This window comes from Symphalangus syndactylus, chromosome 19 (genome assembly GCF_028878055.3).
Source record: "Symphalangus syndactylus isolate Jambi chromosome 19, NHGRI_mSymSyn1-v2.1_pri, whole genome shotgun sequence".
Lineage (NCBI taxonomy): Eukaryota > Metazoa > Chordata > Mammalia > Primates > Hylobatidae > Symphalangus > Symphalangus syndactylus.
The window spans coordinates 62,951,254-62,966,060 of NC_072434.2; the positions used below are offsets into that span (position 1 = coordinate 62,951,254).

Here is a 14,807-nt window from a genome sequence, read left to right on the forward strand (position 1 = left end):
GTGTCTCATGGTCAGAACAAATTTATAGGCAAAAAAAGTAAAGTGACATACAGAAATCGGAAGTGAGGTACAGAAACAGCTGGATTGGTTAGAGCTCAGCGTTTGCCTTACTTGAACACAGTTTGAACACTCAGCAGTGTATGAGTGGTTGAAGTATGGCTGCTGGGATTGGCAAGACTCAGCAATTGTTACAGGCATATACTCCTAAGTTGGGTTTTCAATCTTGTCTGCCTATTAAGTTAGGTTGCAGTTCATCCACAAAACCACTGCGAATATTAATTTTAAGGTCACAAATAAATTTTAGCAAGTTGGCAAATTTCAAATAAGGAATCTGTGAATAGTGAGGATCTCCAGTAACAGTGTTCTTATAAAGAAGTCATCATTGAACACACCATCATATTACAGATAAATCCAGGCGTTATCTTCCTCTCAAAATAGGGTCACTCTGAGAAGTACTGTATTTCTATTTAAACAAGATTTAATATGATATGTTTCAGGCCCTGTGATGGTACTGGGAACACAACAAACAAAACTGATACAGCTTCCTTCTCCCCCATAGATAAATCTGTCACTAACTTTTCTCTATTCTTTCTCTCTTTCCTGATTTCTATCATTCCCCCAAATACTTTGAAACCCAGGTAATTGAATGTACGGAGACACCTGGCACAGCATCTATTAGCTGGAAAAAGAAAGATTTCCACGTGTGGACTTTGGGAGGACCCTGATGATGTCCAGGACATGCGACTTCCGTTTCCTTCACTTGGTTTCTAGAGTGACAGGGTTGAGTGAGAGAGTAAGGATGTGCTACTCCAGAAGGTTCAAACTTTTAACAAGTTCACAGTTTCCCCAGGGCCACATCTGTTTATTCATTTATTTAGTCATTCTTTCAGCTAGATAACATTTGTCAAGTCCCTACTTTGTAGTAGACACTGTGCTAAATCCTGGGAATACAAGTGTGAACAAAACGTAACCTGGCTTTTAGCAGTTACTCCCCTTCTTGAGAATTTTCTTGCAGTACCTTATTATTTAGAGGCATTCAGTTTTTCTCCTAGTAAGAAACACTTAGTGTCCTAGTAGGAGAAAACTTAGGAATACTACAATCCCAGTTTCAATTGTTATTCCCCATTTCATTTGGTTCTCCTTAAACCATTTTGATACTGTCTCTGAATATTTTTGCAGCATATTTTCCCACAGATTAACCACATGCAAGCCAAATTTTCCCTTTAGTGCCAGTTTCATATAGCCTTTTTAAATTGGCACATCTTTGTATATGAAAATAATGTTGCCGGAATATCTTACCATGCTATCACTAGCTCTATGATAAAACCACTAACAGGCTACAGATCATTCTAACTAACACATTGTATCTAGTTAGATGTTCCATTTCAGGTACTTTTATTTAGATGACATGTTTTTGTGTTTTTGGTTGTAATTAAATAGTTGAAACCACATTTTCACGTACTTCTGCCTTTCTATATCTACATCTGTTTCTATAATTAAATCTCTTCATTCTGATATATCTTTATATCTTGTATCACTTTTATTATGGCCTAAATATGCCACTGAATACAATGAACTGGTCAAACAAGGAACTCGATCATTTATCCTTCAGTTTACATATCTGTCATGTGGGCCTGTCAAGTTCATAAAGATGGGGAAAGGACTAAATATGAGAACTAAGTAAGAGAAAGACAGAGGAACTATTTTTTTTTTTTTTTTTTTTGAGATGGAGTCTCGCTGTGTCGCCAGGCTGGAGTGCACTGGCATGATCTCAGCTCACTGCAACCTCCGCCTCCTGGGTTCAAGCGATTCTCCTGCCTTAGCCTCCCAAGTAACTGAGACTACAGGTGCGTGCCACCACGTCCAGCTAAGTTTTGTATTTTTAATAGAGATGGGGTTTCACCATGTTGGCCAGGATGGTCTCAACCTCTTGACCTCGTGATCTGCCCCCCTGAACCTCCCAAAGTGCTGGCATTACAGGCGTGAGCCACTGCACCTGGCCAACAGATGGAACTATTAAGAAGGAAGATATAGTATATAAAAACAGGAAAAGAATCAGTAGAAACTCAAGGGTAAGTTTACAATTTAGATATACCCACATTGAAATAAAAGGAGGAATGTGTATACTAAAGTCAAATATAAATGACCTTTGATTAGCAACTATTTTTTTTTTTTTTTTTTTTTTTGAAACGGAGTCTTGCTCTGTCTCCCCAGGCTGGAGTGCAGTGGCGCAATGTCAGCTCACTGCAAGCTCCGCCTCCTGGGTTCACGCCATTCTCCTGCCTCAGCCTCCCGAGTAGCTTGGACTACAGGCGCCCGCCAACACTCCTGGCTAATTTTTTGTATTTTTAGTAGAGACGGGGTTTCACCGTGTTAGCCAGGATGGTCTCGATCTCCTGACCTCGTGATCCACCCGCCTCGGCCTCCCAAAGTGCTGGGATTACAGGCTTGAGCCACCGCGCCCGGCCTGATTAGCAACTATTTAGGATTACTCACCTACAATTTTTTAAAAGTATATTTGAGTTTCTTAGTTTGAGAATAGCTAACACTTGTTAAGTACTTGCTCTGTGCTGGACACTGTTTTAATTGCTTTACATGAATAAACTCATGCATTTATATTTTCATGTTATTTTATCTGTTTTCAAATTAGGAAACAAGCATGGCAGAGACTAAATAACTTGTCCAAGATCACAGAGTCCTTAAAGATAAACCTGGATTTCAAACCCAGGCAGCTTGACTCCAAAGCAGTACTGCTTCTAAGTAGAAGTAATAAGAAAGTTTTCACATGACCCCTGCAATCACCAGTGAGACTCTGGGCATCACACGATATGCAAATGAACTTGGTTTCCTGTTTAGATTCAGACTGATAATGCAACATCAACTTATCAGCTAAAATTTTCTTCTCTGGGAACATGTACAAATGGTTTGATTGAAGAATGTATAATAAATCCTAAATCTCTGAGCTTTAGAACAACACAAATAACAAAGATTGAATACTTGAGGATATTTTCCTGAAAACAGTGAACAGAAAGAAGGGGATAATTCCTACAACTTTTTCCTGTATATTCTTTTGTCAGAACTGTAGAGATCCTCATGTCATCACAGTTTTCTACATGCAATGAGAGCAAAGTTTGATCTTGCAGGAATAATGCCAGGTGATCTTTTAAACCTGCCTGTAAACTCTCATTTAAAGAGTCTGTAAAGTCTCCAGTGCTAACCAGACTTAGCTGAAGTCTCGTTCAGGATATAAGGAAATATTTTTGATTAAAATAGTATTTATACATAGCCAGAAGTTCTTGCCATGCTCCTTTTTTCTAACTCTAGTAGAAAAATCTTTGCCATATTTTAAAGCTGAATATATAAGACATTATAAGCTAGCTGAAAAATATGTGCATAACCCTTGATTTTCATCTTATCTCTCTAATCTCAAAAGTTTTGTCTCCTATGGTGTAACAGCGCTGTCCTGCTTACTAACATTGAAGTATTTAAGCACTCAGTTGTATCTGGTGAAAAGCCTTAAATAACTAGATAAACAGTGCAGCTGCCAACCTAAAGTAATCTTACACTTAGGGGGTGAGTGGCCCAGGAAATGTACTCTTTGTCATTTTGACTTGGGTTTGAAAATGGACCCGGGCTGCATTCCAGCTCAGAGAGCCGTTCACTTCCAAAGACTCCTAAATTGTCCCAAGGAGCTCATTTTGGCAGTGGATTATTTGTGTTTGGCTGGGCATCCTAATAGCAGAAGCTGTCTGCTCTGGCAAGCAAGGGCTATGGCAGCATTTAAAATTACCATCCCCAGTGTTTTTTCTTGATGAGGCTATTTTCAGAAAAGCAGCTCCCCAACCCCCATTTAAAAAGTGACACTGTGCAAGTGTGCAGGTGGTTTTCTTGAGCTCATATTTTCCCACGATCGGATGACATGTTTTATCACATCAGAGGCAAATTTTAAACAAATGCTAATCAGCACTAGATTTCTCCCAAAACCAAAGCTCTGCTGATGGTATCTTCACCTCTTCCTGTACCAGAGGTCACAGTTATTGGTTGACTAGAGCTATGTAAGAATGTGAGATTTTAGATTTAAAAATAGGAGCAATAAAGAGTTTCTGAAAGATTTGGTTTTGGAGGACGTAGAAGGTAGGTACTTGAAGCGGTCAATCCTTGTCTATCTGCACTATTGTCTGACACTAGATAAGACCAAGTTTTGGTTACCATTGGTTGGAAGCTAGCGTAGTGTCAAACACATTGCAGACACCAAAATGTTACTTGAATGCACAAAAGAAGGTCTAACTCAGAATTAAGTGATACTTCATTATATCACATGAGTCTAAAATTAAATACACAAGAAGATCCACAGAAATGAAGGAAGAAAATATTAGAACTTCTATTTATATTTATTTTTATCTCATTTGTATATATATTTAGTATTATATTATATTCCCACAATATTACACATGGATAATTTAACACAAATGAATAGGCATGTATTGAATGTGCTTATTGAAAATAGTTTTACTGATGGGATGGTATCATCAAAGTCCTGTTTCACCACATTATCACCCCAAAATTAGTCTCCTGTAAGTGCCAATGGAATTGATTTAATTTTTGAAAGAACATGGTAGGTATAATATGGATAGACTTCTATTATTTAAGGAATGAGAGAGGAAAATACCAGTGTTAAGAGCCAGATAGTTTGTCTTGTTTAATCACAATCCTGTGATTAAACAACAATCCTGTGAGGTAGGTATCCCCATTTCACAGATTACAAAACAGAATGAGTTAGGAAGTTTTTCCTGTGCTTCTATTTTCTAGAACAAATTATAGAAAATAGATATAATTTCTTCCTTATTTGGTAGAATTCACCAGTGAAACCATCTTGTCCTTTTTGGAAGCTTATTTATTATTGATTCAGTTTTTTAAAATAAAGCTGGGCATGGTAGCACACAACTGTAGTCCCAGCTACTTGGGAGGCTGTGGTGGGAGGATCCCTTGAGCCCAGGAGTTCAAGGCCAGCCTCGGCAACATAGCAAGACACCTTCTCTTAAAAAATAAAATAAAATAAAATTATAGCCGGGTGCGGTGGCTCATGCCTGTAATCCCAGCACTTTGGGAGGCCGAGGCAGGTGGATCACAAGGTCAGGAGTTTTGAGACCAGCCTGGCCAATATGGTGAAACCCCGTTTCTACTAAAAATACAAAAATTAGCCAGGCGTGGTGATGTGTGCCTGTAATCCCAGCCACTTGGGAGGCTGAGGCAGGAGAATCACTGAGCCCAGGGAGACGGAGGTTGCAGTGAGCCAAAATCATGCCACTGCACTCCAGCCTGGGTGACAAAGCGAGACTCCATCTCAAAAAATAAATAAATAAAATTATATATGTGTATAAATTTATATATGTAGAAAATTATATAGAGAGAAATTTTTACATTATACATGAATTTATATATAATTAAAACATAATTTTATATGTAATATATATTATGTAATATATATGTAATATAATTTTATATTATACAAAATTTTAAATATATTTAAATTTATATATTTAATATATATTAAATATAATTTATATATATCTAATATATATTAAATATATTTATATATATCTAATATATATTAAATATATTTATATATATCTAATATATATTAAATATAATTTATATATATCTAATATATATTAAATATAATTTATATATCTAATATATATTAAATATAATTTATATATATCTAATATGTATTAAATATAATTTATATATATCTAATATATATTAAATATAATTTATATATATCTAATATATATTAAATATAATTTATATATATCTAATATATATTAAATATAATTTATATATATCTAATATATATTAAATATAATTTATATATATCAATATATATTAAATATAATTTATATATATTTAAAATTATATATTTAAATTTAAATATATTTAAATATATAAAATTTTATATATTATATATATAAATTATATATGTAAAAGTTATATCTAAAAATTCTCCATATCTAATTTTCTATATGTATGCATTTATTCCTCTCTATATATGTAATTTTCTATATATATATAAAATTTATTTCTATAGGTATATAATCTTATTTTATTATTTTTTAAGAGAAGGGGTCTTGCTATGTATATATATAAAGGAATATTATGAGGAACTCTGTCACCCATCCTGGAGTGCAGTGGCACAACAATGGCTCACTGCAACCTCAAACTCCCAGACTCAAGCAATCCTCCCACCTCAGCTTCCTAAGTAGCTGGGACTACAGGTGTACACCACAATACCCAGCCAATTTTTAAACTTTTTGGGAGATGGAGTCTCACTATGTGGCCTAGGCTGGTCTCGAACTCCTGAGCTAAAGCAACCCTCCCACCTTGGCCTCCTGAAGTGCTGGATTATAGGCATGAGTCACCATGTCTGGCCATAATATTTATCTTTTTAACACTCATAGGATTAGAAGTGATGGCCCACTTTTCAATCCTGATATTAGTAATTTGTGTCTTCTCTCTTTCGTCTTGGTTCACCTGGTTAGGAGTTTATCAATTCTGTTGATGATTTCAAGAGCAGGCTTTTGATTTTGTTGATTTTCTCTATTATTTTCCTGTTCATGATTTTATTGATTTATGCTCTGATTTTATTATTTCTTTGCTTCTGCTTACTTTGTAATTAATTTGCTCTTTTTAATATAGTTTTCTAAAGTGGAAGCTTAGATTATTGACTTTAGATTTTTCTTCTTTTCTAGTATACACATTTATTGCTATCCATTTTCCTCTAGGCACTGCTTTTGCTGCATCTCATAAATTTGATGGGTTGCATTTTCATTTTTATTTAGTTAAAAATATTTTTTATTTCTCTTGAGACTTTTCCTTTGACCCATGTGTTATTTAGAAATGCATTCTTTAATCGCTAAATATTTTGAGATTTTCCAGCAATCTTTCTGTTACTGATTTCTACTTTAATTCCATTGTGGTCCGACAGCAAACGTTGTGTTTCTCTTCTTTTAAATTTGTTAAGTTGTGTTTTATGGCCCAAGATGTGATCTAGCTTGGTGAGTGTTCAATGTGAGCTCTATAAGAATGAATATTCTGCTGTTGTCGGATTAAGCAGTCTCTAGATGTCAATTATATACAGTTTTATGGTAGTACTCTTCAATTATATTCTGCTTTCTGGATCTGCCAATTATGGATAAAGGGGTGTTGAAGTCTCCAACTACAATCATGAATTTGTCTATTTCTCCTTGCAGTTCTATCAATTTTTGCCTCATAGATTTTCACACTCTATTACTAGGCACTTTATTGCTATGTAATGCTCCTCTTTATTCCTAATAATTTTCCTTATTCTGAAATCTATTTTGTCTGAAATTAATATAGCTACTACAGCTATATTTTGATTAGTGTTAGCACGGTATATCTTTCTGCACCTCTTTACTTTTACTCTGTGTTTTCACATTAAAAGTGAGTTTCATGTAGATGACATATAGTTGGTTCTTCTTTTTTATCCAGTCTTGTTCTTTTATTGGTGCATTTAAGCTATCCATATTTAAAGTGATTATTAATATAATTGGATCAATATATGCCAAATTTGTAACTTGGTCTTCATTTTCTTATTTGTTTTGCTTTTGTCTTCCACTCCTAGTCTTCTCTAGTTTTAAACATTTTATATGATTTAATTTTCTTTCACTCTTAGCATATCAAAATTTTTCTGTAGTGATTGTTCTAGAGTTTGGAGTATACATTTATGACTAATCTGAGTCCACTTTCAAATAACACTGTACTGCTTCAGGGGTAGTGCAGTTACCTTATAACAGATTATTCCTGATTCCTTCCTTCCATTTCTTATAACATTGCTGTAATTCATTTCCCTTATCCACAAGCAATAATGATGAATGACATTGTTATTATTATTATTTGGAAAAAAGAATGTTATCTTTTAGGTCAACCAAGAATAAGAAAAATAAAAGGTTTTATTTCATCTTCATTTATTCCTTCTCTTTATTTCTTTATGTAGAGCTGAATTTCTAACCTATGTCATTTGCCTTTCACTGAAAACTTCTTTTAACATATCTTGTAAGGCAGGTCTACTTTTTTGAAAATTAAATAAAATATTATATATATATATTTATAAAAATAAAGGTATTCACAGTTCTGAGTTTCAGTGTTCATCAAGTTGCCAACATAAAAAGTCACTGATGCTTCATGCAGATGTCTAAACTCTATATGTTCAAATTTAAGAGTGATATGAACAATTTACTATTGCAAAAAGTAAAGATGTCACGTGCATTGTTGCAAATACTGTGTTGATTTCTGATTACCTCTGGAATTGTAATTTGTAACAAAAAGAAGGCAAGAATATAGATGCTCAGCCCCACAGGAAAATGATATTTCATTATGTAAAATTTTATTGCATTTATGCTATCCAAGAAGATTTCATTCATATTAATTAATTTGCCTTTTATCTAAGCATTTTATCACTCAAATTCTCTTTGCACTCAAAAGCAGTGTCTGTCACAACCCACCATCCTTCATGTCACTTGGCCATGACAAACACAGAGCAACAGATGTGGAGCTTTTCCCTGGGGCTTGAAAAAGCATTAATTGTAGAAGCAGAAATTTCAGGTTAGAGGCTTTGTTGTACCAGAGTGGAGAACCAGATCTCTAGTGACAGAGACACCCTCATGTCCACATGTTCTTTAATACATTTATTTTCACATGTGTTTGTTATATATGGGCCCTTTAAGGAGCTGGACTCAGGGCATAGGTCTTTTTCTCCTATGTTTTCTTAAGGAAAAAAAAAAAAAAACTCAGCCAAAATTACCTTCATTAGCAATAGACCTCCTTTCCAGGAAGAAACATACACCTTTATATAGTCTGGTCATTTGTTTACAGCATTCATTGTTGATTTAGTGTATCTTACCTTTTTAATGACTTTAACTGTTTTAACATGCATGAAAAGCATCCATTTCTATGCTCAATCAAATGCTGTTTCTCTGGTTACACAACAAAAAATGATTTCTTTCCTCTTCCTTCTGGAGTCCTTTACCATTCATTTGAATCACTTCTGAGGTAAGGAACATAGTCTGCCCACTATGATAGTGATTTGGGTGTATCAGCTTTCCATTTCCATTCATTCAGTTAACAAATATTTATTGTGCAGAAAACAAAGTACCAACCCCTATGAAGCCAAGGTAAAAAAAATTTAGATTGCGACTCATTGAAGACAGGTGGATAAGCCTGATGTTTGCATTGCCCAGACTTGCTTGCAGGTGACATCTGTAACTGTTAAAGACTATGTGCCAGGAAATTCAGTATGCCTGATTTTCAACTGATAAAACTTCAAAAATTTACCTGCTAATTTTGTTTTGAGAGTATAGGAAACTTGAAGTGCAGTTGAAAGACATCTGTCTACCAATTTAATCTAAATAATAACAATAATGATAATAACATAATATCATTAAGATCTCTGTGGTAATCTTTGAACTTTTTCCTCCTAGGATTTCCAGACTGTATTACCATCATTTGAGCTCTTCTCAAAGTATGGAAAATTATACTCAAAAGCTGGACAGATTGTATAAAGGTATGACTTTTTGCTAAGAAGTAATTCAAAAAGTATATTGAATACCACTTAAAAAATCAAATGGGGTTGACTTATCAAGCATTTTAAAAACCATGCTATAATAATATTTATATGTAATAAGACTCCATGAATTTCTTTCATTATAGTGTAATGGTTTTCAACGTTTAAAAGATCATGAATTTTACTTTTCAGATCTCCAAAATGAGCCAAAAATACATTAAGAAATAGAACATTAAAAATCTAAAATACTCTTTTTTTTTTTTTGAGACAGAGTCTTGCTCTGTTGCCCAGGCTGGAGTGCAGTGGCGTGATCTTGGCTCACTGCAAACTCCACCTCCCGGGTTCAAGTGATTCTCCTGCCTCAGCCTTCGGAGTGTTTGGGACTGCAGGCAGTGCCAGTGCCATCACACCTGGCTAATTTTTGTATATTTAGTATTTTTAGTAGAGATGGGGTTTCACCATGGTGGTCAGGCTGGTCTGGAACTCCTGACCTCAAGTGATCTGCCCTCCGTGGCCTCCCAAAGTGCCAGATTACAGGGGTGAGCCACCATGCCTGGCCCTTAAATACCCTTTATCTTTAACTAATACAATAAATAGTTTTACACGATACAGTGAAAAAATACTGTTAGTGCTCCAAAGCCAAAATACTTTTCTCAGTGCTGTGTTGATACAGTATCATTTCAAATATTATACTGAATAATGTACATTATTTGAGGTATGAAGTATCTTACAATACCAAAGAAATGGAATATAGAATTCTGATTATCAATGTTTAGAAGACATATAAGAACAAAGATAACCATATAAAATTCAACAACAAAAAATAAGCCTTCAATGAATACTGTATTCAATTTCTAAGGCATTTTAGAATAGAGCAGTGGTTACAATCGAAGTGTGTCTAATAAGAGCTATTGTGACATTTTCAGCCAAATTTAAAGAATGTATTGGGTGAAGACAGCAAAGATCACTGCAGTTGAAGGAAAGGGGCAGAAATGAGAAATCATGCTAGTTAGAATCCCCCAGCTGGCCGGGCGCGGTGGCTCACGCTTGTAATCCCAGCACTTTGGGAGGCGGAGGCAGGCGGATCGCGGGCGGATCACGAGGTCAGGAGATCGAGACCACGGTGAAACCTCGTCTCTACTAAAAATACAAAAAATTAGCTGGGCATGGTGGCGGGCGCCTGTAGTCCCAGCTACTCGGAGAGGCTGAGGCAGGAGAATGGCGTGAACCTGGGAGGCGGAGCTTGCAGTGAGCCGAGATCGCGACACTGCACTCCAGCCTGGGCGACAGAGCGAGACTCCGTCTCAAAAAAAAAAAAAAAAAAAGAATTCCCCAGCTATCCTCTCAGATCAAGAACCAAGGAGAAAGCACGAGGCTGTTAGAAAGAGCACAGGGTAGATTCAAGGCAAAGTTCCTTCGATTTTATGTTACTCTTTCCTCTCTACCCACTGAGTGGTTCAATTTGGAAGTTAATATGTTAAATGCAGATACCAATGTCTACCTTTTAGCTACTCTGAAGGAATACATGAGGGGAAATATGAAATATTCTGAGCAGGCCGGGCGCGGTGGCTCACGCTTGTAATCCCAGCACTTTGGGAGGCCGAGGCGGGCGGATCACGAGGTCAGGAGATCGAGACCACGGTGAAACCCCGTCTCTACTAAAAATACAAAAAAATTAGCCGGGCGTGGTGGCGGGCGCCTGTAGTCCCAGCTACTGGGAGAGGCTGAGGCAGGAGAATGGCGTGAACCCAGGAGGCGGAGCTTGCAGTGAGCCGAGATTGCGCCACTGCACTCCAGCCTGGGCGACAGAGCGAGACTCCGTCTCAAAAAAAAAAAGAAATATTCTGAGCTAGTAGAATATGTGTATATAATACCAAGTGGAATTGCTGTTTCAACAGTTTATAAAGTATCATTACCCATTGGAGCATTTATCTGGTATTTGAGAGCCAGAGTATGAAGTAATGTAAATAAAATGTCTCATATTTGTGTGTGACTTCAGCTTTTAACTCAAAGATATATCAGTCCTGTTTATGATAATGAAAGATTGAAAATAACTTGAACACTCATTAATATATGTTAGTTAAATAATAAAACACATATAAGGCAGTACTATGCAGACAGTAAAATGTTACATGTCTTTACCCATTAATTTTTAAAAATGCCTACAATATATTTCCAGGAAAAGAAGACTGGATTCAAAGTACGCTGTGTAGTCTTATTTCACTTAAATATATATATGTGTGTGTGTATACATACATATGTGCATATGTGTGTATACATATATACATGTGTGTATGTATAAAAACACACTTGCACACACATTTGTATGTTGCAAAACTGTTAGTGGTGGTTATCTCTGGGTGGTAAGATTATGAGTACTTTTTGTGGGATACTTCTTTTTAGTTCTATTTTTTGATGTTTTAATGCAACCAGACGAAAGCCAAGTATTAAAACAAAACACTCCAATAGGGACTGTTTGCTCTACTCTATCAATTACAAAAACATCTTGACTTTATTCTATTTAATCATAATAATTTAGAGGCAATTATCTTTTTTTCTGAAGATGAAATAATTACTTGCTAAATTATTTATACAGAAAGACAAAGATGAGTAACAAATGCTGTAGATTATTTTTAATTAAAAAGAATGTGCAATGCAAAGGCACAAATATGTTATGGATTTTTTTGATGTTTGCCAACTCTTCTTTTCAATTTTTAACAATTTTGTGAATTGACAATATTATAAAAACGTCATCTCCTTTTCTTTGATAGGAAATGAATGTCTAGTGTTTAATTTTGGTAAGTGAAGGGCAGCAGCCTTAGCTGAGGCTCTCCTATTAAGATTTAATTTCACCAAATACAACAAAGTGCTTCTGCTCTTTGTAAAAAAAGGCCAAGATGGGGACACTTGCACCAAACTGTTGAATAAAGATGCCATAGTAATTTTTAGAGCTATCTATTTGATTGCTTCAGCTTCAAGGTAGTTCATCACTTCACTATAATTCACCCGACATTGCCTTTTACACCCAATACTACATTTTCCCATCAGTCCAATTAGAAATAGTGATGCCTTTATCAAATTAATCTTTCTTTCTTTTAGCATGTCTAAGTTTAGGATAAACACTGCCTGTACCTAGCTGTTATCATTAATGCTCTAAGATTTAAACCACTGAAAAATACACAGAACTAGATTTTAAACACACACATATTTTAAAATCTACTGTCTGACTAGGATAACATTACTCCTTTTAGTGTCTTTAATTTGTCTTTTTAAATGGTCACTATTTGTAACTTTCAATAGTTTCCCAAAAGCAGTTTGGTCTAAATCAGAATGTGCTGTGTCCTGTCAAGAGTGGTTTGCCATCCTTTTAGCTCCATTTATCTTTCCAGGTAGAGTCTCTTTAAATATTGTTGTGGAGAAAAATTAGCAAGATGAGGTTAAAATCATTGGTTGTAATTTTATGAACTGGATAATGTACCCGATTCAGTCTGGCATCAATGTGAGTTTTCCTGCATTACAGGCTTCTCAACTTCCTCCAGTTTGTCTTTGCAAAATGGGCTTTGGTCCAGGCTGTCTTTCTGCTAAAAAGTGGTTCAATTTTGAGGCCCAATAAGATGAGTTTTAATTAAATTATTTGTTAGGTTTGAAAAACAATGTACTTTTTCTCCTTTTTTGTAGGAATTTGGCATATGAACAACTCAGCTAAAACAAATAAATAAATGAAATGAAAAATAAGTATAGTTAGCACCTGGATTGGGGAAGGGGTTAAATGCCATCGTCTTTTTTCCAGAGGGAATAAGATCTTAGCAACTGTGTACGGAAAAAAAGTTCTATGAGGGGAGAGTAATAATTAAGCATATAAGTTATACGTTGCCTGTTAGGAGTTAAAATTTTAGTTTAATAAGAAAAATTATTAAATTTTGTCATTCAGTTTGGCATCATGTGAACTTATAACCCTTTTAAATTTTGGCATAGTGACTTGGCAAAGAGAGAAGAATAAAGGTATCTTCAGCATCCTTCTCTTGGTTAAATTGTCTTTGATTAAAAATGTTATAACCACCCCACCTACCTGTATGAAGATGCTTTGCTGTGTTTTTCCGTAATGTAGGCAGATTTGCTAGATATTCCATGGGTCTAGTGGCAAACATAATCAAGATTGGCTTTTTTGTTTATGGTTTTTTGTTTGTCTATTTTTGTTTTTTTCAGAGAGACGGGGTCTCACTCTGTTGCCCAGGGTGGAATGCAGTGGCGTGATCATAGCTCACTGCAACCTCGAACTTCTGGGCTCAAGTGATCCTCCTGCCTCGGCCTCTTGAGTAGCTGGGATTACAGGTACACGCCTTCATGCCAGGCTAATTTTTTAATTTTTTGTAAAAATGGGATGTTACAAATGCTATGTTACCCAGACTTGATCATGTTTGTTCATGAAGATCTGCAGTAGTGTAGACGGAGAGCAGAGAACAGGGGTAAAAATGAGTCAAGTCCGGGGCTATGACCTCCTAACATTAACTGAACTGAAGCTAAGAGAGGAAGACTTAAATAGAGAATTTAAGAACTCGTGTTTCTGAAGTTCTTTTTTTTTTTTTTCATTTTACTGTTTTGTTTTTAGAAAACAGAAGATGAAATGTAAAACTGAGATTAAGGTGTAAAGTGAGTGTGAATAGAAGACCCCACTGCCTGGAGTCCTGGATTCTTCCACGTCTGATGAGTGACCTTGAATCTCTTAATCTCTCTAGTTTTCTCTCTCTTAGGAGGTGTCAAAAGAAGAAACTGAAGCCATCTGCATTTTAAAACTTAACAGTTCTGAAAGGAAAACACAGATGAAGATCCTGTAGGAAATATACTTGCTATGATTCAATAAACTATAAAATTTTGTAGCTCTAGTCATGAATTAATTATTGTGTGTATGTATTTGAAATCTCTTAGACATATCTTTTCAAACAAATACTTAAACTTGAGTCTTTTACCTCTGAGAATGTCTGTCACAATCACAGCCCCTGGTGACCAACAGTGCCATAAATGGTTCCCCTGAAGTATCCATATTCTGACCCCATCACCCGGGTCACAAATGATGAGACCAGTGTTGGGTACCCAAATTAAGGGCGACTAACATGTAAGTAGGATGATGAATGGTTTGAAGTGTAAACTGTGTGAAATAGTTCAGCATAAAAGCTCTGCCCTGAGAAATAACGACTGACTAGACCAATTAGAAACCCCTCAGATTGTT

The 14,807-nt window shown here is 35.5% G+C and overlaps 1 protein-coding gene across 6 annotated transcripts in view; it reads left to right on the forward strand.

Annotated features, from left to right (window-relative positions):
• Positions 1-14,463, forward strand: part of SPATA17 (spermatogenesis associated 17) — a 236,994-nt gene extending 222,531 nt beyond the window's left edge. For 2 of the 6 annotated variants that reach the window (XM_055234600.1, XM_063613934.1), the window contains 2 exons: positions 9,498-9,580; positions 14,332-14,463. In XM_055234600.1, coding sequence (XP_055090575.1) covers positions 9,498-9,578 — 81 coding nt within the window. In that variant the 3' untranslated portion in view covers positions 9,579-9,580; positions 14,332-14,463. Of the gene's footprint in view, positions 1-9,497; positions 9,581-14,189 lie in introns of those variants that run through there. The other 4 variants (XM_055234603.1, XM_055234601.1, XM_055234604.1 and 1 more) reach the window with 4 other exon arrangements.
• The last annotated feature ends 344 nt before the right edge of the window (positions 14,464-14,807 follow it).